The sequence below is a fragment of the Dromiciops gliroides genome, chromosome 5 (genome assembly GCF_019393635.1).
Source record: "Dromiciops gliroides isolate mDroGli1 chromosome 5, mDroGli1.pri, whole genome shotgun sequence".
NCBI classification, from domain to species: Eukaryota; Metazoa; Chordata; class Mammalia; order Microbiotheria; family Microbiotheriidae; genus Dromiciops; species Dromiciops gliroides.
In genome coordinates, this window is record NC_057865.1 from 143,471,416 (window position 1) to 143,496,187 (window position 24,772).

The 24,772-nt window shown below is 36.9% G+C and overlaps 1 protein-coding gene across 1 annotated transcript in view; it reads right to left on the reverse strand.

The window, feature by feature from the left end:
- The window catches only part of DLD (dihydrolipoamide dehydrogenase), a 28,415-nt gene extending 3,960 nt beyond the window's left edge, over nucleotides 1-24,455 (reverse strand). The window contains exons 1-12 of the mRNA XM_043965233.1: nucleotides 24,300-24,455; nucleotides 20,921-20,999; nucleotides 13,783-13,862; nucleotides 12,694-12,762; nucleotides 10,044-10,110; nucleotides 7,267-7,367; nucleotides 6,213-6,356; nucleotides 5,768-5,869; nucleotides 3,185-3,375; nucleotides 2,140-2,310; nucleotides 1,629-1,818; nucleotides 795-932 (exon numbers count right to left, since the gene is read on the reverse strand). Coding sequence (XP_043821168.1) covers nucleotides 795-932; nucleotides 1,629-1,818; nucleotides 2,140-2,310; nucleotides 3,185-3,375; nucleotides 5,768-5,869; nucleotides 6,213-6,356; nucleotides 7,267-7,367; nucleotides 10,044-10,110; nucleotides 12,694-12,762; nucleotides 13,783-13,862; nucleotides 20,921-20,999; nucleotides 24,300-24,338 — 1,371 coding nt within the window. The 5' untranslated portion in view covers nucleotides 24,339-24,455. The remainder of the gene's footprint in view (nucleotides 1-794; nucleotides 933-1,628; nucleotides 1,819-2,139; nucleotides 2,311-3,184; nucleotides 3,376-5,767; nucleotides 5,870-6,212; nucleotides 6,357-7,266; nucleotides 7,368-10,043; nucleotides 10,111-12,693; nucleotides 12,763-13,782; nucleotides 13,863-20,920; nucleotides 21,000-24,299) is intronic.
- Nucleotides 24,456-24,772: the final 317 nt, after the last annotated feature.

Below are 24,772 nucleotides of genomic sequence, written 5' to 3' on the forward strand. Positions count from 1 at the left end.
TACATCCAAACCCTTTTCCCACCAATCTATCCTCTAAACATCTGCTAAATTTATATTCCAAAACTTTGAAATCCCCCTGTTCAAACTTCAATGGTTCTCTTAGACAAATTTCTCTCTTTTGGAAGTCTGGAACGAGCCTATCTTTTTAGGATGATTTCATATCAATCCCTTTCACGTACTCTATGGCTGAATCAAACTGGCCTCCTGGTGTCTCTGTAAATAACATTCCATCTCCCACCTCTATACCTTTCCACAGGCTGTCCCCTATGCCTAAAATTCTTTGTTTTCACTGCTGTCTCTGGAACCTCTACCTCCCCAAGGGCAGCTAGATGGTGCAGTGGATAGAGAGCCAACCCTGGAGTCAGGAGGACCTGAGTTCAAATCCGGCATCAGACACTTAACACTTACTGGCTGTGTGACCCTGGGCAAGTCACTTAACCCCAATTGCCTAACCCCCCCCCAAAATAGTCAAAGTGTGGCCTTCTTCAAGGTGCTTCCCAATTTCCCCTATTAGTTCAACTTCCCAAAATTATACATGTACACACATATACCCATAAACACATATACATATAAATAATATCCTGCATTTACTTATCTGCTAACATGTAATTCCCTAACAGAAGGTAAACTTGAAAACAGGAAATGTCTCCATTTGTTTTTTGTTTTTTACTTATGAGACCTAGTATAATGCCTGATACAGAGCATACACTTAAAAATGTTTTTAAATTGATTGAAAAATTCATTAGGCTAAGCTTTGCAAACATCTGGAATTTCTCAGGTTTCACAATACTCACTGCTCCTAAAATATGTGCTCCCAGTATTCTGTCTGTTGATTTCTGAGCAAGGATCTTCACCATGCCATCTGTGTCAGCATTAGTCTTAGCTCTGCTATTGGCAGCAAAAGGAAACTTTCCAATTTTGTACTCAATACCCTGTGAAAAACAGATAATGAATAATGCGTAAATAAGCATCATAAAACCTCATTCCATTTAGTGGAACATCTACTGTTTGGTTCAATATGCCGCTCACACAGAACATTTATTCATAGATAACTTAAAAGGAAAGGAGCCCTTAAATTTAAATGGACGAATCATGGGTATAAAAAGCAGGTGAGTGTGACTATGTATATAATCACAGAACATGAGACTTGGAATGAATCTTAGTGAATATCTGTCTAAACTAACATCTTATAGATGGAAAACTGATTCCCAGAAAGATAAAGTGACCAAGTCATTACCACATAGCAAGTAAAGAGCCAGAACTTCCTTCCCACCTGACTCCTCCCCAGCACCTCCCACAACCCAAAAGGCCAGTGCTCTTTCCAATATTGCTCTATATTTTGTCCTACACAATAATGCTCACTAGGAAACACAAGCATAAATGACATTTGGATAATCTAGTGTTTTATACTATGTGAAATAAGTAAGCTTTTAAAATGCTGAGAAAATGATTATAGACCAAATTAACTATTTTGATAAAATTACTCAGAGTATTATAACGTTGATACCCATAAATAAGGCAGATAAGCACAGCTGCAGCTTCTAAACTACTGCTATTTAACCCAAGTATTGTGTGATTTTGTTTAGTTATACACAGGGCCCAGAAAACCTAAGTTAAATTCTCATTACCTCTTCTTTCAATTGCTCTTCTGATTTACCGACCCATGCAACTTCAGGATGAGTATAGATCACTGAAGGCACACAATTGTAGTCGATGTGTACAGCACCCCCTGCCATCCCTTCAACACAGATAATGCCTTCATCTTCTGCTTTGTGAGCTAACATGGGGCCAGCAATTACATCTCCAATAGCAAAGATACTGTATCACAAAACAAGAAAAACAGTGCCCAGTGAAATCTTAGGCACCAAATGCTTAGACAATAGCTTAAAAAGCAAATCACACCAATTTTTAAAAATCTACACATTAAGTTTTTAATTCCCAAATTCCATAAAAATCTAATTTTAGTCATTCAGTGAACCCACATCCCAGAATTATAAAGTTTCATATATTCCCCATGATTGACCTTTCCCCCACGTCATTTTAAAATTTTTATGTATCATAAATCTTATTTTCAAAATAGGAATATTTGAAATAGAATTTAAAAAGTGTATCGAAAATGTTTACAACTATCTGACTTACTTTGGAATTTTGGTTTGGAATCTGGTATTGACTGGGATTCTACCTTTGGGATCCAGCTCAATTCCAAGTTCTTCCAGTCCCAAATTTTTGGTGAAGGGTCGTCGGCCAACACATACCAAGAGCACATCACAAGTGAGAACTTCAGATTTTCCACCAGAAGCAGCTTCAATTCTAAACAAAAGACAATACACAGCCTGGTAAGCCAAAATTTACTTGAAAGTAAAGACATTAACTAAAATGTTACCATAACCAGAGATTAGTATTTTGTAAGTTCTGTGACAACAAAGACCTATCCAAGAGTAAAATAAGTAAGCAGTATTGGAATGCTTTCACTAATTTAGGGTGCGGCTCACAATCTGTTTATAACTCAGTCGCAGAAAGCTGACCGAGGCTCAGAAAGGTTGGGTCAGAAGCAGAATTTGAACACAGGTCTTCTGCCTATTTTGAAACTCAGCATTTTATCCATTGTGCTACACTGTTTTTCTCTCTACATATCATAGCAATTAATGTGAGATGATCCAAGATGAAATTCCTGCTCAAAGTTACCTACTACAGATCTACCACTAAGATCTCCTGTGCAGACACATGAAAAAGGCTTATTTTCCTTCCCATTAAGTAACACATTCCTAAACTTAACTCACTGAGGGATTGTGAGATAAGAACATTCTAAAAACGAACTGTTCAAAGTAAATTACTTTTGAATCACTTACTTTCTATGGATTCAACATAAGCTACAAATTTATTCGTTCCTAATGAAATTTTACAAATACTTCAACCATTTAACTATCTATCTCCTAATTTCATTTAGTTTCCTCTTATTAAAAGTCTTGACTGCATATCAAAATTTCTCAATCTACATAAATTTTGTTTTGCGATTAATACACTAAAGTAAAAAATTATTTTAGTTGATAAAATAAGCTTTGGTTGAGTTTCAAATCAACACTTATTAAAATGTCTTTAAAATCGAAATGTTTGAACTATACACACAAAAAAATCTTCTTAAGAGGATAATTAATACATGTTAAATTAAATGTACCACACTTACGCTACATCAATTTTTCCATCTGGTTTCTTGGTAGCTCCAGTAACTTTGGTATTTAGTTTAAACTTAAATCCCTGTTTTTGAAGGATTCGCTGAAAATTTTTAGAAATCTCCATGTCAATTCCCATACCACCAACATGACCTAAGAACTCAACTGCTGTCACATCTGCACCAAGTCGTTGCCATACTGAACCCTATAAGTAACAAATTATGAACAAAGATATGAAACTAAAAAAGCTACATATTTCAATGGTAAAATATATCAGAAAATAATGTACTATGTTGTTTAAAATAAAAAATCCCAAGCAATCTTAACATCTTATTTTTTGAGTCCATACAACATTTCATTTGATAACTCACTACCAAATGAAATTATACTTGACAAACTATACAAATTATACAATACAGCATATTCATTTCCTCAATGAAGACTTTTAGCAAACTCATTGAGGGGCAGCTAGGTGATGCAATGGATAGAGCACCGGCCCTGGAGTCAGGAGTACCTGAGTTCAAATCTGACCTCAGACACTTAACACTTACTAGCTGTGTGACCCTGGACAAGTCACCTTAACCCCAATTGCCTCACTAAAAAAACCAAAAGAAAAGAAAACTTACTGAAAATCAGTTCCCAAGGCTAATTGTTTATGTTCAATTTAACTTATGAGCATAGTACATTTTTTAAAACTGTACATTTTTTTAGAAAGGAAGTTTTTTCCCCTTCACTTTTTATTTATTTGTTTGTTTGTTTGTTTTGCGGGGCAATGAAATTTAAGTGACTTGCCCAGGGTCACACAGCTAGTAAGTGTCAAGTGTCTGAGGCCAGATTTGAACTCAGATCCTCCTGAATCCAGGGCCACTGCTTTATCCACTGTGCCACCTAGCTGCCCCTCCCCTCCTTTTAATAAGGAATAGTTATAATGGAGAGAAATCATATTTTAAAACAACTTCACCTAGAACCTTGAACAAATGTGCAAGAAATTATGCATAAGAAATAAGGTGAATATAATTATTCATAGCATAAGTAAACAATTAGAAAAATAGGAATATTTTCAAGTAATTCATTATTATCCCCTAATAATTCAAAAGTAAACTGTAAGATGAAAGTCTAATTTTTCAACTAAATTAAAGAAAAATATTTGCTTAAGCATGTTAATTTATGGAAATATTTATAATTTTTTTAATGTGATCAAAGATTTTGCTACATGGAATAGTAATATGAAAATCTCACTTTGTATAGATTTCATTACAACTTAAAAAAAAAAGTTAGTGATAGAGACTTCAGGTCTTTGTAGTCTTATAATATAGGAAGAGCTAGAAGACTCTTTTTAGTCTCTTCCATAGTGAAAACTCCCAACTTATATAAATCACTAGATCTTATCTTCATGACCAGTATTTTTTTTTATTTCAAACTTGAAAACAATCTTATTCACCTTCATCTGCTAATAGTGAAGGATATGAATGACACTTTTGCAAATTCATAAAACTGGCCTAGCATCAGTCAAAGAGAACTTCAACTATATATACATAGGAAGTTTCATTCTGCTAAAGACAGAGTCATCAGAAAAATTCCTGTTGTGCCCTGTTTTTAACAACTTCATTACTAAGAAGGTAACTAAAACAAGGGAGTCAATTATTCCCTCAACCAGACTTAGTTCTCACCAAGAAGAAAGAACTGGCTGGGAAAGTGAAAATGACAGGAAACTTGAGATAAAGGGACCATATCATATTAGAATTCAAAAGACCTTAGTGCAACACTATGTTTAGTCAAATTTGTATCTAAATTATTATTAAGAAAGCATGTATTTTATAAACATATTCTATCACCTGCTAAAAGAAATGAATTTATATATCTTCATAAATCAAATTATATTTCTCAATAATACAACTACGTATATAAATGTGAGAATGAATATTCCTAGTCATGGATTACATTGCACTAATTACACACATCAAGCCCTAGAAAACCACAAAGTATCTATAATAACATCTAGAAGTACTCACACACACACATACATGAATGAAAAACAAAATGCATGAAAAAATCACTGATGCCAAGTTACCACATGCTGTATGGGGGGAAGTATGCACAGATGTGCTCAGGCCCTTAAGAGGAAAAAACTAAACAGTAGTTTTCAAAGATCCCAAACTTCTTCTAGTCACAAAAGATCAAATCTTTAACAATGACTAAATATTCTTCCTGAGACAATATAGCTATCCATTAGAAATATGACAATCTACAAAAACACAAAATCATAGGTGATACAAACAGAAATTAAAAGACATGGCTGGGTGTAAATTTGATATAGGATAGTGATAATAATGTCTTGTGTAACCATATAGCCACAAATATATATATATATATGTGTGTGTGTGTGTGTGTGTTTATACATACAAATATATATGTATATACACACAAATATATAAATATATGTAACACACATACACAAACACACAAATATATATAATAAGAGTTGGAAGAAATAACAAAGGCTATCCAGTTTAACTCCCAAACCAGGAATCTTCTTTATAATGCAACATAGATATGTTAGGTATGCATACATGCACACACAGACACACTCCACTTACCAATTCCACACCTATTACTCCTGCACCAATGACAACCATCTTTTCTGGAACTTTTTTTAAGCTTAAAGCACCTGTGGATGACACAATCGTATCTTCATCAACCTATAAAATCAAGCAAAAAGATAAAGAATTAAAAACAACTTGTGAAAAATTAGTGGGGTTCTGTAAACTGTAGACATAACTTAATGCCATCACTGAAATGCCTTTTTTTCCCTTAAACTTTCTTTGGAAACTTCTACCCACATGTCAACTTTTACTGAAATGTATTAGAAAAAGTTCATTTGAAAATGTGTATAAGCTATCAAAATAAGTTTAATCTAGAGGCAAAACTAAGATTATTTTAATACTCTTCAGTAATGGACAAAAGTTGTTCAAAATCAAAGAGACAGAATGATTTATAAAAACATTTCAAATAAAAGTGACCAGTAATAGTTATAAATTATACCGTGATTCCAGGGAAGGGAGTAACTTCTGAACCTGTGGCTATAAGAATGTTCTTCGTATTGATAACCTGAGAGCTGCCATCAGATTTTGCTGCTGTGACCTGATTTTTGCCTGTTATCTTTCCATATCCATCCACACGGGTGATCTTTTAAAAAGGATAACATTTATAGAAGAGTAAACAAACTTAACATGCATGTACGTGTTTACCAGTAGAAAAAAACAATGAAATAACATAATAGTAGCTGACATTTATATATAGTTTTAAGATTTGTAAAGTACTTTATAAAGTTATCTCATTTTATCCTCATAACTAACCTAGGATGTAGGTGATTCATATGATCCCCAGTTTACAGATGATTGGAGAAGGTAAGTGACTTGCCCAGGGTCACACAGCTGTTAAGTGTCTGGGGCAGGATCTGAATGCTGGTCTTCCTGATGCCAAGCCCAACACTCTCTCTACTATATGACACTACATACTTATCAAGTATGAAATTCCAAAACAGCAGTTTTTCATTAAAGTCTTTACTAGCTTTGATAAAAGATTTCAGAGGAATCACTTTAAAACTAGATTAAATATTACCCTAAAATGGAAAATTATTCTTTCACATATACTGCATTCCAAATAAACTGTACTACTCTTTATTCCCAACACAGATCCTAGGCCTTCTCACCTCTATGCCTAGAACACCCATTCCTTGACTTGACATCTAGTCATCTTTCAAGATCCAGTTCAAATGACACCTCTTCTATAAAGCCTTCCCTAATTCCCTTCATCTGGAAGTAATTTTTTCCCCCTCATATGATATAACACATTTATTTATCCACATTCGGGTCTATCACTCCAACTAGATATAAAGACTAAGAACAGACTATGATTTATAGTATTTGTCCTAATGCTTAACACAATGGACTACATACACTAGAAATTTTAAAATTTTTGAATGAATGAGCTAAAAATCCAACATATTTTTTATGTCATTTTTTTTATGAAAAGCTAAACTGTCAGCAAAAATATTTTACATGAAATAAAAAACAAACGTGCATATAAAACAAACCTTATTCTGCTTAAATAAGTGAGCAATTCCACCAGTTAAAGCCTTTACTGCAGTACTCTTTTGCTCCATCATCTTCTCTAAATTCAAGCGGATTTCTGCAACTGCAATTTGTTAAGTGGATATTTAGATCATGAGTCTTGAGTCATATTTAAAGACAAATAGTAAAATAACAATTCCTTTTCCTAAAACCATGTTTCCACTAATCCAACTTTTAGAATAAGTCAGACGATAGAACAATATTTTTCAGCTATGCACTGTATTACAACTATCTATGGAATAATATACATCAAGAAGATAGCCTCTGGCAATCTCCCAATTTCTTTACCTCCTTGATGGGTAATGAACAAAAAATTTGAAATTTTTAAAAAATGTAGCTCACTGAAGCAAAAAACATTTTTAAAAGGCAAAACTCAAAACACTCAAAAAATACAGTAAAGGTTCACCAATCATTCATATGAGACTTTGGGACCAATATATGAAAAGGCATAAAACAGAATTCCTTAAATCTGGAAGAAAATTTGGCCATGTGGTTTATAATGAGGAAAAAGCACTGGATTTGGAGTCTGAGGACCCCTGTTTGAATATTAGCTCTCTCATTTACAAGCTGTATGACTTTAAGCAACTGAATTCACTTCCTGGCTCTTCGTTCCTTCGACTATAAAATAAGTACAGGCTAGATTCCGTTTCCTTTAGTCCTAATCTCCTGTTATCCTAAGTGATTTGCCCAACTTCACATGCTACAGCATTGCAGTAGAACTGGATAGAGTAACAGACTTAAAAGTCAGAAACACCTAGGTTTGCATCCTACCTCAGACATTACCAGTCACTTAACCCTTGGGTTTTTGGCTGTTTAGTTTTTTGTGACTCTGTGATCCTGTTTCGGGTTTTCCTGACAAAGATACTGGAGAGGTTTACCACCTTTTCCAGCTCATGTTTCAGAAATGAGGGGCTAAGGCAAATAGGGTGAAGTGACTTGCCCAGGATCACACAGCTATGATGTGGGCCACATTTGACTTAGGTCTTCCTGACTTTAGGTCCAGCACCCTATCCACCATGCCACCTAGCTGCCCAATCACTTAACTTACTGGGCTTCAAATCTCTTCTGTAAAATGAGAGTTAGACTACTCTTCTAGCTCTAAACCACTATGATACTTAACTTGCTGTGTAATCATGAACAAGTCACTGAACCTCTGAGTCTGTTTCCTCTATAAAATGGAGATAATATGGTATCTGCCTCACAGGGTTTACTCTGTAAACTTTACAGTACCATATAAACGTTAAATTATATTTATTATTTTTATACTTAGGAGGCAGGACCTAACCTGAGGTCTCTTGACTCCAAGCTAGAGGCTCTTTCTGCTACATTATGATCATATTTGTTCATGTTTTAGGTGAAATTTGCCTCAATCCTTGCAGGTCTCCATCCCCATGCTTTGCCTAGATTGCAGCCTCTTTTGGAGGAGGAAGCAAGATAGTAGTGGGCTATTTGGTTTCTCTCTGTGACATACTTCCCGAATATAACAGTCTTGTCAGCAATACTAGGTGAAGAGAAAGAATGGTGAAGAAAAACATACAGAGATAAAACTTGGTGAAAATGTCATTCCTCTGTATAGCAAAACTACCCAGTGCTCCCCTTCATAGTCATTGACTTAGCTGAGGTTCCTTTTCTTGTCTCTATTTTACCTTCTAGTACTCAAGGCCTAACCTGCTCTGATTGCTGCTCCAGGGGAAGTGGCACAACCTATAGCAGAGATCTCCACATAGATCACAAAACCCAGTCTAGCAGACTCCATCGTTTGTCTCCCTACAATACCATCTGATATTTGTATGAATTCCCAGGTGGCAGTGCTCCCTCCACATGCTGCTTGATGAATTGGTTGTTAACATTCCTTCTAATTCTCTAGAGGTTAAGACTTTAGGAAATGAAAACTAGTTTCTCCTCAAAAAAGGTTGAGGAACCTTGGACTAAGTTTGTAAATTCCTCCATCTTCCCTTCCCTAATTCAATGCTCCCTCTCACAAAGATGCTGTTATCATCCAGACAGTCTCTCACCATTTCCCTAGTGCTAAAGAGACAGTGCAGGAAAGACAATGGCAACGGCAAGAAGGATGTGTAAAGAATTGTTATTTGAGGTTTTTATGACCCCATCTTTTGGCTAGAATTTAAAAAAAAAACTTCAACTAGACACTGGCCTGGGGCTCCGCAAACTGCATGGTGCTCCACCCACTGGTTGTAGCTGTTGCCATGGCGCTGGCACCTTACGTCATCACCACTCGCTGACCACACTGTCAGAGCGGCCAGCCAATTGGCTGGAGGCTGGGGGTGGTCAGCCTGGGGTCTACTGGGAAGAAGGGAGGTTTTCCGCCATTCTAGCTTGAAGCTGGAAGGTGACAGGACGCTGCTGTGTGCTCTCAGCTGATTCCTGGGAGGTGGTGTTGTTCAGGTTGTGTAATTTCCCTTTTCCCCATTTTATTTCCTTTCCCTTGATCCTACTGATCCTGTTTGTGTTTTTTTAAGTTCATTCTTGTTAAATAAATCCTGCTGTTTTGAGGGAGGCTGCCAGTCTCCTTCCATGCCCCAATATTGCAGCGAGCTGCCTAGCTAACACTCCCCAATTAAAAATTAGTCCCTACAGATGGCAGTCCAGGAGCTTGAAGGCTATTCTTTCCAAGCCAAAATTTTCCCATATTTTCTTTAACTCTAATTTTCCCTATTATAGAAACATCTTTTTTAAAAAAGTTTGTCAAAATGCATGTACTTAACAATTGTATACTTACTTTCAATTCCTCTAGAGGCAAAATCTTTATGAGCCAAATGATAAAAATATGAGTTATTCAATAAAGCCTGAAAAGAAAAAGAAAAAAAACCTCAAAAATCACAGTACTTATAAACAAAGATGAGAACAGAAAGCATTTATGAGTGTCTTTCTCCATAACTGTGCCCAGTTCTCTATTAAAATAGAGTACTCTGTCAATTAAGAGCTGCCTGAACAGACTTACTACTTGATCATAGGAAAGAGAAAGGGTGTAAAAAAGGAGAAGACTCAGAAAGAGAAGTTGGATTCAATTACTCAGTCAATTCAAATTCATTTAGTAGCTTATTCTAGATACCCTGAAGAATACAAAGTGAATAAAACACTGTCCCTGCCTTCAAGGGCTTACCAAAAACTAACTGTTGGAGGAAATATGGGAAGACAGGACAGGTAGGGTTTTATTGATTAAAACATTCTGGAGAAGTTTGGAATTATAATGTGAAAAGTTATTAAAATGTTCATATCCAATGACTCTAATATTTCATTACTGGGATTGTAACCCAAGGAGGCTGAAAGCGAGATGTCCCATATACATAAAAATATCAATAGCAGCACTATTAGCGGTAAAAAAAACACAAAACAAAACAAAACCTTGAAATGAATTATGTACCCAACAATTGGAAAATGGTTGAAGAAATTGTGGCATTTGAATGAAACATATTACTACACACTAAGGAATGATAACTATTAAGAATTTGGACCTACTCAGGAAGATTTGCATGAAGAGATTAAAAAGTGAAAATAGCAGAGCAGTGATCACAACAAAGTAAATCAATTCAACACTATACTGGTGAAAAAACTACTGAAAAAAATAATCAAGACTCTTCAGTTTTCCCATCAATTTTTGTCAAATAGTATTTCTTATGTTTCTCAAATCCCACAATACTATTTATATTTGTTTCTATGTGCTGGTTATCCAGCTCATTCCACTGATTTCCTTTTCTGTTTTTATTTAGTACTATGTGATTCAAACAATTCCTGCTCTGTAATAGTTTGTAAAATAATGGTAATGCTAAGCCTCTCCCTCTTCCCTTTTTCATATATACCTTAATATTCCTAATCCTTATAAAGTAAGAAAGCTATAAATTACCTTAATGACCTTTTTGTTATTGATCCTATAGGGAAGTGATCTCTATTCTGTTCATTCATCCAATTAGTAATAGATTTTTAAGCATGCTCTATCAATATGTACATTTATTTATAAATTATATGTTATGTACTATTATCCTAATAATATCCATGTACATAAGAACGTAGAAAAACAAATTTAAACGATTGAGATAAAGAATAAAAACATTTTAAATCTTCTTTGCTTTATTAATGAAAAGAGATTTATTATTACTGTTAATATTTTTAGCAAGAACAACATAATTGAATATGCTTTTTTCCTAATTCTTGATTCACAGGTCTTTTTTTTTCCCCAAAAAATGGTCTTAATGACTTTCACAGTTGAAAAAAGCATCTCACAACTAATCACAGTTCCAAGTGGAAGAAGTATATCACTAGCTGTGCACACTAAATCATAACAAATTACTTTTCCCATCTTTCTCACTATTAATTGTTCTTGATAACTCAACAGGTTCTGCATTTTTATATTTTTAAATAAGCAGGCTCAAATCCCAATGAAACTCTTTGAAAGATTTTAGAACAGGTTAGAAAACTATAGTTTCCTCATCTGTAAAATGAAATGGGCTAGATAAGTTCTAAGGTTCCTTCTAGCTTTACCATGTTTATTTTATGATTATGGATGAAAAGAAAAAGAAAGGCAAAAAGGTAACTACCTTCGAAATGGACTTCACTTTCTGCCTCTTGGTAACTGGACAAATTTAATCAAGTTTTTAAAGCTAAGGATTCAACAAAGACTAAGCAGTGGGGATAGAATAATATTCCAGGGCAGACTAGTGAATTTAGTAGGAGGAATGGAATAAATAGGAAAGTGGATTCAAGCAGGGATAGTTGACACTTCAAAGTGGATTATCACTTCTGATCATGAAAGTTATTAATAGAAGCAAATTTTAAAAGAAAAACAATATGAACTAATTAAATATAACAATGCCTAAAGCCCAGCCATAGGCACCAATATGTATCATTCTTCTTGATAACAACTTACTACAATGTACATATAACAATTTACTTATCAGGTAGACCCTGACTGCCTACTCTTCCCAAGGTTCAGAGCTGTTACTCCAAATGGCAGGCAGTGCCAATTTCCCTTCTCTCCAAGAAAATCTCTCTCACTACCTCAAAGAGTACGGAGCATGCAAACGTCACTAAACACCAAGATGAGAGAACATTCCTGGCCCCTATTCTGATCATTCTAATTCAATCTGTTTATTTGGTAGGTGGCCTTAATTAATGTGTGGCTTAGGCTATCTTCCAAAAACTGAGCTTTAAAAGCACAATCATCATATTAAAATTTAATTTCATTACATTCTGAGGAAGAGAAAAATAGTAAACCCTTTGGCTTAAAACAATATTTTCATTTCCTTCCAGCAATCAGAAATTTTAATGTGATGTTCATGCAAGATTTTTTTTTAATTAGTCCAATCATTCTGTCTCAGTACACTATTCCAGAGATTAAGGAACTTATTATGTTGTACAAAATTTACACTCACCTTAGAAGGAATACAGCCAACATTCAAACAAGTTCCACCAAGCGTTTCATTTTTTTCAACACAGACTGTCTACAATAAAAGAAACCAACAAACCATTCATGATTACAATAGCAATATATAGTCCACACTACTAAAAAACTAAGTATAACTGCATAAAATACTTTGGAAAATCAGATTTTCATTCTGTATGTCATATAGTAAAATATAATCTTTATCTTAAATATGTAATTTAAATTCTTTTACATAAAGAACTTTTTCTTTTTCTTTTTTGGGGGGGATGTGGGGTGGCAGGGCAATGAGGGTTAAGTGACTTCCCCAGGGTCACATAGCTAGTAAGTGTCAAGTGTTTGAAGCCAGATTTGAACTCGGGTCCTCCTGAATCCAGGGCTAGTACTTTATCCACTGTGCCACCTAGCTGCCCCCTACATAAAGAACTAAAAGGGATCATTAAAGTTTTAAATGACCATCTTTGTCAACAACTTAGTACTTCTGAAACAAATGAATTTGAGGGAGTATGAAAGAGGATTTATGATTTCATCACAGGGAGATGATGAACTCCCACTGTGGAAATTCCCTCTGTAAACAGAGTGGTTACTCATCTGTAACATTTGCTCTTAAAAGAGATGACTTGAGCAATGAGAAGTAAATAAAATGACTCGTCCATGGTCACAGAACTAGCAAGTATCAAAGGCAGGACTTGAAAGAACCCAAGTCTTCTCAACTCCAGAGCTATTTATCAGCTATGAGACAGTCTGAAACACTGAAGTAATAAGCCCACATAAAGTGTTCTACCAAGTCTGTGAAAAATGTATATTAATTTGGAAAGGGCAGAACAGAGAATGTCCTTACTCTATCATTTCCCTAGTACATAAATAATCTTTTTAAAAATAGTGCATTTTGCTTTAGAGTTTTGAGACTGCTGCCCCCAAATACACTTTATTTTCAGGAGCATCACCTCAAAACCTCCAATTTCCTTCATAATAATGAAGAGGTCATTTATCACATTTTGACCTTTAAAGGTTTTTTATCACACTACCAATTATTAATAAATTTGAATTAGCACTCGACATGAACCTGAGTCTTACTTACCTTAAAGCCCAGTTGAGCAGCTTTAATAGCAGCAACGTAACCTCCAGGACCAGAACCTATGACTGTTACATCAGCATCAACTACAATAAAACCAAATGGATGTAAAAAATTGAGAAGTGCATTTTCTTTATTCAATACCAAATACTTTCATGGGTGTCAGAAGCTCCTGCTAAGGAACTTCCTCTAACAATGCAGGTTAGCACCTACTCAACAACTTCTATCCTTCTGAAAGTTGCCTGGAACACTGAAAAGGTGACTATCCCTAGGTCACACAACCCATACGTTGCAGAGGCAGGACCTTCTGTTTATTTAGGATCACTATTTGATAGCTGATGTATATAATGCCTTTAAAACTCTTTAAAAACTCAAGCTGCTTTAGAAAATTTTAAAATTCACTATATACATGTACTGTATTCTAATTCTCTGAAAATTGGTAATTCATGTCTGGCATAAGAACTACAATATACTCAAATAACAAGAATATTCTATTCGATTCAATAACCATTTATTAAGCACCTACTTGCCTCAGACACTTACTAGATGTGTGACCTTGAGCAAGTCACTTAACTGTTTGCCTCAGTTTCCTCATCTGTATCATGAGCTGGAGAAGGAAATGGCAAACCCCTTCAAGTATCTTTGCCAAGAAAAACCTAAATGGGGTTACAAAGAGTCCAACAAGACTGAAAAAGACTGAACAACAATAAATGTGCCAAGCATTCTAGATTAAGAGTAATTTGCTATGTGAAGTTCTATTAAGACCACAAATTAGAAACTGTTTTATTTTTAAGATTCATGGTTATCAATTAATCGGAGATATTTGTTAAGCACCTACAGTAGTCCTCTCTTATCTGCAGTTTCACTTTCCCAGGTTTCAGTTACTTGAGGTCAACTGCAAATTCCCGAGGTCATAAGGAAGGCAAGAAAGAGGCCACACGTCCATGGAAGGAAGGGAAGGCCCAGAATTTAAGGATATGGGACAGCCAGGGACAGACATGAGGTACCTGATCACTGATGGACAAAAAAAGAGATATACAGGGGCTGGGGCTGGACATGTGGGCAGGTGGACAGAAGAGGGCAAAGGTGACCTCTCTCAATGCCAGAAGTCTCAAGCCAGGCCCCCAATACAGAGCACAGTGGTCTCTCTGCTTGTCCATTCTTCTGCTTCCACTTGGATGGTTCAGGGTTTGAGGATTTTGGGGGGTTTTGTTTGGGGTGTGGAGTAAGCAACAGAGCACCAAGCTGAGGGGCAGGAGCAGAGCTAGAGAATACGGTACTATACAGTAAAGTAACAAATCATCCCCTGGGAGTCTTGCAACATATCCCCCACAGATATGGGGAAGGGGGGGAAGGGATTACTGTATAATGTGGTAAAAAGTTTTAACAGTCGGTTAGTGATAATGGAGAGACGCCAGTTTTTTAAGGACCACCCTTTCGGGGAGGAGACCGTGCATGAGCTACGCACGCCAGCCCTCCTGCTGAGCACTCCACTTCCGGGGTGCGAGCTTAAAAGGCAAGGAGAGAACGAAGTGGGATCTCTTGCCTGCTCTCCTGGTCCGATGACTGGCACTGCTCAGACAGATGCGGACTGGAGTTGGACGAGGCCCGGCTCACGGTTAGCAGCAGCACGCGCTTGACTCGGTCTCTCTCTCTCTCTCTCTCCCCAAAGGTGACCTTGGGCTTTTGGTGAGTTTTATACGGAATATAGACTAAGCTTAGACTTAAGACGATTTGTTTTGTATTTCTACTTTCCTATCCCTCTAATCAACATCACCTGGTAACTACCACACAATAAAAGCTCTAACTAGAGACCAGAGGTTTCTTCCATTTACTAGTCTGGGAGATAAATAAGGGAAAGGTTAAAGAGGGGAGATTTATGATCTAATATCCAATTTTAAATCTCACAGTTATTTACCAGGTACTACGGATATATATATAGACATATATCTATATATATCCACAATGTGTGTACGTATACACACACACACACACACACACACCAAGCAATCCTTACTCAAGGAGCACATATAAATACAAAAGTCCCCATTCTCTTCCTCCAAAATGGACAAAAATACAACTTCTGAAGTTGGAGGAAAGATTCTTCAGTACTCTACCTCACAAGTTTCCTTATAATTCCTTTGGCTGGGGGGGGGGGGGGAGAATTTCTCTTAACCCTGTGTAAGTCTCTAAAGTAGGGGCTCAGTCTTTTGGGGGTCATAGACCTTCCGTTGGCAGTATGGTGAAGCCTATGGACCCATTCTCGCAATAATGTTTCTGAGTACATAAAATAAACTACTTAGGATTAACCAAGAATACCATACTTAAAGAATTATATTAAAATAGTTATCAAAATATGAAAGAAAAAAATCCATGCACTCCAGGTTAAGAATCCCTAATAGAGGGGCAGCTAGGTGAGCAGTAGATAGAGCACTAACCCTGGATTCAGAAGGACCTGAGTTCAAATCTGGCCTCAGACCCTTGACACTTAACTAGCTGTGTGACCCTGGGCAAGTCACTTAACCCCAATTGCCTCACCAAAAAGAAAAATAAAAGCTCCAAGTGATCCTCACAAAGCTTATCAGTCTGTAGCTAAGAATCCCTAGAAGATTCCCTCTACATATCGAATGCTGTCTGACTGCTGAAGTATGTGTGATCATTTATTTAATTTATCAGAAATGCTAATATAGCTCCTCACTCAAGTGAATAAAGTTCTATGCTCCAAAAACTTATGTAGTAAATGAAAGCAAGTAGTTTTTCCCATTACATACAACACTGTAAAAAACTAGAAATTACATCATGGGATCAAAGAAAGTTTGGCTAAAAGAGATCCTAGAGATCATCTAGCCATATCCTTTTCTCTTAAAAATGAGAAAAATAAGGTCCGGATATGTTGAGCTAGATACCCCAAGTCACTTCCAGAAATCAAACCCCAGGTTTTCTGACTCCAAATTTAATGTTCCTTCCACAGTAGCCAACTGTCTCCCCTTCCATATTCTAGACCTGTGATTTCATGCTTATAGAGAACTCCCAGCATTAACTAGAGCTTCTACAATTATGCATTTGATCCATACAACAACCTGTGAGGTTGTTCAGTTAGACAGTTATTATTGTCACATTGAAAATGAGAAAACTGAGGGTTGAAATGGTTAAGCAATTTGCTGAGGCTTACATAGTCACTTAGTTAAAGATGGGACAAGAATCTAAGTTGATTTCCTATAAGTCCTCAATCTCTCCACTGAAATGGGCATATATAGTTTCATTTGCAATCTAATAACTGAAAGCTCTGAAAAATATTTTACTACTGAGAGAAAAGATGTCCTAGTGTAGAAAGTACTTTAGTAGCAACAGATTCATAGGTTTATAAAACTCTAATTAGAAGGGACCTTAGAGAGCATCTAATTCAACTTCTCATTTTGTAGATAAGGAAATCGAGGAATGGGGAGAATATGATTTACCCCCCCACCCCAGGTAAAACTAGATAGTAGCAGAGCCAAGAATAGAACTCATAACCTCTCCTGTCTCCTATCCAAGGTCCTTTGAACTCGCCATAGCTGTATGATTTACTAGTTGATTCTGGATATACTATTTGAATTTTTTGAGCTTTAAGAAAAATTGTTTTTAAAAGAAAAAGTTCCTATTTTCATTAGGGAACACGCTATACTATTCCATTGCTACACTGATATTCCAGAAAGCATGAAGACAGAAACTGAAGACAAAAAAGAAGTCTTTAGAGAATGGCCCTGTCAACTACAAAGCACACAAAAGAACATGATTCCTGTACCCACTATCAGTCCTTCTTGAAAGACATGTTTAGCCTATCCCTATCTAAAGCCAGATTTAAGATCTCAACCCCCCTATCCTTTCCTAATAATTTTAAAGATTTTCCTGATTAAATTCAATGATATTGAAAGAGGTTAAAATGAAAACCATTTTATTTTAGCAATGTGTGAAGAATCCATCACCCAAGTTTAGTACCAGCCTCAACTTTCCAGACTAGAGCTAAGGAAAAAAATACACCAAATAGTGACAGCAGGAGAAAAATTATGTTTAAGACAGCAAATATTACAGGATTAAATGAGGCATACTTTGTGCCTTGAAGTTAGATACCATGAATGATTTATTATTTCACCTGTGTAAACAGATAATCTTTTCATCAATAAAAATTGAATCTGCCACAAGTTCTCATCATCTAAGACTCTTAAGCTATACCATAAATTCCCTAATAAAGGATCTACCCAACATTCCAAAGGTCTTTTTCTTGTTCTTTTGGTAACCTGAGGGCACAGTATATCACCTGAGTTGTCCATCTATCCATTTTCTCTCATTCTCAATACATGACCATGACTTGCATACACACGCACACACACACACATACATATATATACATATATACACATATACATATATACATATACACACACATATATATATACATATACACACACACAAACACACACATATACACACACACACACACACACACACACACACACACGGTAACATGCTATAGCCTGATTCAACCTACCAGGTATCTTTTCACTATCTTTTGAGTTGAATGTTCTTCTGATGTAATTAAAATTAAACACATCTTAAATACTGAAGCACTAAGCACTTTGAAAGTACTTCATAATTTCCCAAATGCAGTCTAACCCAATTTTCCTCCTACTCAGCTTCAAGTTTGTCCAGATATAAGTGTTCATTAATTCAACAGGTTACCTGTGTGAAGTACACATTTCTCACCCACTCTGTTTTCCCAGTATAGATAAAATTAATCTCTTTTTCATCAATACAAATTTCAACGAGATTTTGGAATGTTTGATTCAAATTAATATACTATCTATGACTAAGAGCATTTACAGAAACCCAAGTATTAGAACATAAATATGAAAGCTTAAACTTAAAATAAAAAGACCAAAAACCCAACAAGGCAGCGGGAAAATCAATTTAAGTTTCAGATGGCAGTGAGCCAGCAGAAGCAGCTACTAGAATAAAATATGCAAGCAAAAAAAAAGGGGGGGGGGGCGGGGGCGGGTCAAGAATGGACTATTTTAAAGCCCTGGGTGTAAAACTAAGAATGATTCAAGAAAACAATTAGAATAAATGAGAAGAAAAGTAAAAGTTGAAGAAAGTATATGCATTGTTCTCAGTAATTGTGACATTGAAACAAGTTTGTTCACTTAACATTACATTGAAACCAAGAGCTTATCAAAAAGTAAACTGAGGGGGCAGCTAGGTGGTACAGTGGATAGAGCACCAGCCCTGGATTCAGGAGGACCTGAGCTCAAGTCTGGCCTCAGACACTAGATACTTACTAGCTGTGTGACCTTGGGCCAGTCACTTACCCCTCATTGCCCTACCCCCCCAAAAAGTAAACTGAGATCCAGATGAGAGCTAACATTAATGCAGGTATCCTTCAATGACAATTTTCTGGCATTAAAGAATCTCAATTAAGGGGGCAGGAAGCTGTTTTGGCAATTAAATCAAAATCAACTATCTAGGAAACAAGAATTCAAAAAAAGGGAACAAACATATAATCTTAAAAGAAGGCACCTGACAAAGGAATTTACAATCTGACTAATGGGACATAGAAAACACCTGAAAAGTTAACAAATCATCTGTAATTTTTTAAGTTTATTGACTTCCTCTGCTGATACAGATTACAACTAGATGATCCTCTCCAAATTTAAGAGATCCTTGGACAACATAGTCCATCATCAATCCAGTACAATACAAAATGCAAATAACATTGCAAAACAGCAACAGATGATTTTTTTTTTTTGCCAAATAAATAGGCCTGTAAGTGCTACTGGAGCTTGGACAAGGAAGTTTCCCAATTCCAAAGGCAAATCAAGAAAAACAAAATGATGAGGTTTAACATGAAAACTAAATAAATTTAAATCTGGTGTGCATTTTCAGTTATATCTTAGAAAAAGTAACCTAGTAAATTCACTTTTTACTAAGCCCAGCATATTCAGTTTGATATAACCAATGAATGCTTACATAAATAGATGATCTCTAAGTTATTTGACCAGCTCTAACATTTTAATCTATACAATTCAGTAAAAGCTCGATTTTTCACTATAACTCAAATTTTCTTTACATTACATTGAAATTAAATGAGATCAAAGGCTATAACACAATAGAGTTGTTAATAGAGTTGTTAATTTGTAACAGTTGAGGAATCCATAGACCTAGATTTCCCTATGAAATCATATCTGGTCCCATACATAGGCAAAATCACTTTATTTCCCTTTATTTGGAATCATGCATTCAACTCATTTTTAATATTTACGCTCTAATTTAACATTTACCTGAATAATTCTATAACATGCTCCTAACCCTTTTGTGACTTTTCTCCTTAAATATGTAATTTGCAAATATTTTCATGTTTACATACATGTCTATAGACATATACACACATATAGGTTTATTAACCTTAATGTACTAAGTAAATATCAATTATTACTATTATCATATATTTCCATTATATATTATTCAAGGTACTTTGGGAAAGAATCAATGATATTTCATCTTAAAGTCAATCAAACCATTGCCCTCTAAAAGTCTAGGAGATTCCAAAATTATTCTGATGGATATACAACTATATTCTGTTTTTTCTTATAATATCCACTTCTGTACCACCTGCTTGTGTTCAGTATGTGTTTAATAACTTAATTTTAATGTCCTGAACACTATAAAAGAGCCAACTCTTTTCCAGATTGATTCCTTTGTTAATAATCATATATTATTTCTTTTTTTTTTTGGTGGGGCAATGAGGGTTAAGTGACTTGCCCAGAGTCACACAGCTAGTAAGTGTCAAGTGTCTGACAGTGTCCTGAATCCAGGGCCAGTGCTTTAACCACTGCGCCATCTAGCTGCCCCCATATATTATTTCTTGTTTTTGCTTTTTTTAAAACATAAGGAAACGGGGCAGCTAGATGGCGCAGTGGTTAAAGCACCGGCCCTGAATTCAGGAGTGCCTGAGTTCAAATCCGGCCTCAGATACTTGACACTTACTAGCTGTGTGACCCTGGGCAAGTCACTTAATCCCCATTGCCTGCAAAAGAAAACAAAAAAAAAAAACATAAGGAAACTACCAATTAATTTGACATGAAATGAATTTACCAGAAAAAACACTTACTTGGTTGATCTGCATAAGTCCGCAAAGGAACTGCAGAAATCCCCTGTAGGCCATGAGGCATTCGACTGAAATGGCCTCTCTTGAAGGCAAAAAAAGCAAAAATTAGTATTTAAGTATTTATCTCAAAAATAGTTCAAAGTTGGTAAGCTTACTTACACAACAAACTTATCAATCACTGGCTGCTAATATATTTCCAATTGCATAATAAGGTAATTTCCATTGCAATATAAAAGTAAGCAGGGAAGTTCAGTAGGAAACAGACAAGAAAATAACATGTTGAATTTATTATACTCTATGAAACAAACTATATATAATGCAGATTCACATCCCAAAAAAGGTCAGAACATGTTCAATGATACAGTCTAGATTTGAAGTATTGTTCCTTTTTAAATAGTAAACCATTATAAACTGTAAAAACAATAATATCATTACCTTCCTGCCATCTTTTTCAGCTTCCAAGTAAAATTAAAATAATTTTTAAAATTTCTTCCCCAAAAGAGTATCACATCAACAGTTAACATCTGGCTTCAAAGTTTCTGAGTCTGCCAAGCTCAGTTTGTAGCACTATATAACCTTTTATTATTAATGACCAACAAATTCCATATAATGCTATCAAAGAAATACATACTGAATTTCTCAAATGAGTTAACTATTTTGTATTTATTCTGTATATATTTTTATCTGCATGTTGTCTTCCCCAATAGAACCTTTGTATCCCCAGTACTTAGTACTATGTCTTGGCACATAGTAGGCATTTAATTGCTTATTGACTGGCAAAATTTTATAAAGTACAGCTAAATGTCCTTATAATGCAGCCAAAACCTCTTTATTTAAAATAATGCATTTATCTAATTTTTCATATTTTAAACTCTAATTTATCACTTACCTGAATAATTCTAAAATGTGCCCCCTAATGTACTTGTGACTTTTTCCCTTAAATGTCATTCATATGCAATCTGCAAATATTTGCTGAGAATACACCATGAAGATGTTTCTTGGTTGATTGTCTATGGAACAAACATTAAATTCAAATTTTGTGCAAAGCACTATACTAAACCCAGGGGTAAATTTCTAGACGTTTCAATATAGTTCCTACCTTTATGGAGCTTTCAGTCTAGTTTAGGTTTAGACACAATTATAATACTCACAGAAGATTTATAGTAGAGGAGAGAGGAGTCAGGATCTATCAATCAATTAAGTACTCAATAGTGTCTACTATGTCAGGCACTGTATTAGGTATTGGGGATACAAATACAAATGAATTAAACAACCACTGCTCCAAAAGAGCTAATGGAGGAAGTGACTAAATTCCACTTTAAAGGACTGGTAATAAATTTAACTGGTAAAGGAGGAGGGCAGTTCAGATATAAGGAATATAGGCTAAGAAAAGTAAAAGGAGTATGAAAGTAATGTATGGTGAGAAAAAAGTGTGAAATGGGAGGTGAAAGGCTGTAGAGGGGAAAAGTTGTAGTTCAGTTTGCAGGAAGCACAAAAATGTGGAGAGTAATGAATAAGACTGTATTCATCTGAAATAATCTAACAAAAAATAAGTCAAATAGTCAAATTTTACATTTCTAGGACATAATTCTTCAGAAGACACCACAGCATTGACAAATTGTATTTTAACTTTCAAAACACTGTTAAGATGTGTCAACTAGTATTTTATGAATGTGAACACTGAGGTACAAGGAGATCAAGAAATTAGCCCTTATCATTTAGCAAGTGAGAATTAGGAGCAAAACAAAGCTTTTAAGGATAATCCCTCAACCCAAAATATTACTTATGACAAAGGGAAGCAACTAGTGAAAAGAGTACTGAACTTTCCCAGGGATCTGAGAAAAAAAAACACTCTCTGGACCTCAGTTTCTTCATCTGAAAGATGGAGTGAAAAGAAATATAAGTCCCTCAAGCAGAGATGGGGTGCCTATTTGTTGAAACTGTCAATGGAGGGAGCAGCTAGGTGGCAGTGGATAAAGCACTGGCCCTGGATTCGGGAGGACCTGAGTTCAAATGTGGCCTCAGACACTTGACACTTACTAACTGTGAGACCCTGGGCAAGTCATGTAACCCTCATTGCCAGGGAGGGAGGGAGAGAAGGGAGGGAGGGAGAGAAGGGAGGGAGGGAGGGAGGGAGGGAGGGAGGGAGGGAGGAAGGAAGGAAGGAAGGAAGGAAGGAAGGAAGGAAGGAAGGAAGGAAGGAAGGAAGGAAGGAAGGAAGGAAGGAAGGAAGGAAGGAAGGAAGGAAGGAAGGAAGGAGGGAAGGAGGGAAGGAGGGAAAGAAGGAGGGAGGAAGGGAAGGAGGGAGGAAGGGAAGGAGGGAAAGAAGGAGGGAGGGAGGGAAGGAGGGAGGTCAATGGAGTGGATTTCTGTCGGGCTAGATGATCTCTGAGATCCCAACCAATAGTGAGACTCTAGGTTATCTCCAGTTCTAAAACTATGCCTAAGATTAATATGGTCCAGTTTAATAATTCTACCAGTTCAATTTGATAAACATGTATTAAGCACTTACTATATGCCAGCACTGCATTAAGCCCTAGGGATATGAAAAAGAGCAAAAGATGGTCCCTACCCTCAAGGAGCTTACAACCTAACAAGCAACTTGTGTTTACCTAGGGTAAAGGGTACGAGTCTTGAGAACGATGGGCAAGGGAAGCAAACAGTGGCTTGTTCTGGTTCATGAAGCACAGGTGGCAGGTAGAGGGGGGAATACATAAGAACTGGACTTGGAGTGGAGCAAGATCTAAGTTCCTATCCTGCCGAAAACGCTTACTAGTTAGAGAAACTATGAGGGAAATCACTTCAGTTCCCCGAGCCCCCTCAGTTTCCACATCTGTATAATGGATAAAATAGTTCCTCTACTCCTGTGAAGAGTACGTAGTAGCTATGTTAAGAGAGCTGTTGTGGAGCGTGGTTACTCTTCCAGCCTAAGAGCTGCTCTGGGCCACCTGTCCAGCACGTTCTGTTCCAGGCTCCCCGGAGAAAGAGGTTATCTGACAAAGCTGAGTGGCTAGAGAGAAGCAGGTGAGCATGGGGTCGAGGGTACCAGGTGGAAGGGCTGAGGACCTGGGCGCGGAAGAAGGTGGCTTCGCTACCCGCCCCCTCTCAGGCTCCCCTTAGGGAAAGGCCGGGGAGAGGGTGACCCCGAGACAGCCGGATGAGCTCCCGGGCAGTCGGCCGGGAGCGGGGCCTAGGACAACTAGGCCGAGGGCAAGCTTTTCTCCCACTCTGGCTGGGTTAGGCAGGGCCAAGTGTGAGACTAACCCAGGCCGAGGTCCTGCCCCTTTAGGCTTGGGGCCTAGTCCCGTTAGCAAGCCGGCCTGTGCCCGCGGGCTCCCCATCTTCCTGACAGCCCCCCCCGAAGGCCGGAGCCGTTCCTCACCTTGGCCAGGGCGCAGGACACGCGGCTCCAGCTCTGCATTTTTGTCTAGAATGACCCCGCCGCCTCGGGATTTCACCTCCGCCAAAAGCTTCCTCTATCGTACCAAGGACTCAGGGCGTTGCGGCTGCGCATCCAGCACCTATCCCGTATGCCCGCTACGAGCTCTCCGATTGGCTGGGACGGCCCGCGACTGGAGGGCGTGAGGTCCTTCGAGATTGGGCATGTCCTTGAGAGGAGGTGGAGCTAAGAGTCCTTAAAGGAGCCGCTCACTTCCCGAGTAGACCGGTGTTTTAAAGGGATACCTATGAGTTTATTCCCTAACCTCTCCATCTAGCTAATTCCCTTTCTAAGGGAAGGATAGAGTGTCCAGCCTGGAGTCAGGAAGACATCCTCCTGAGTTCAAAAGTGGCTTCACACACTAGCTGAGTGACAGTCGGTGAGACGCTTAACCCTGTTTGCCTCAGTTTCCTCAC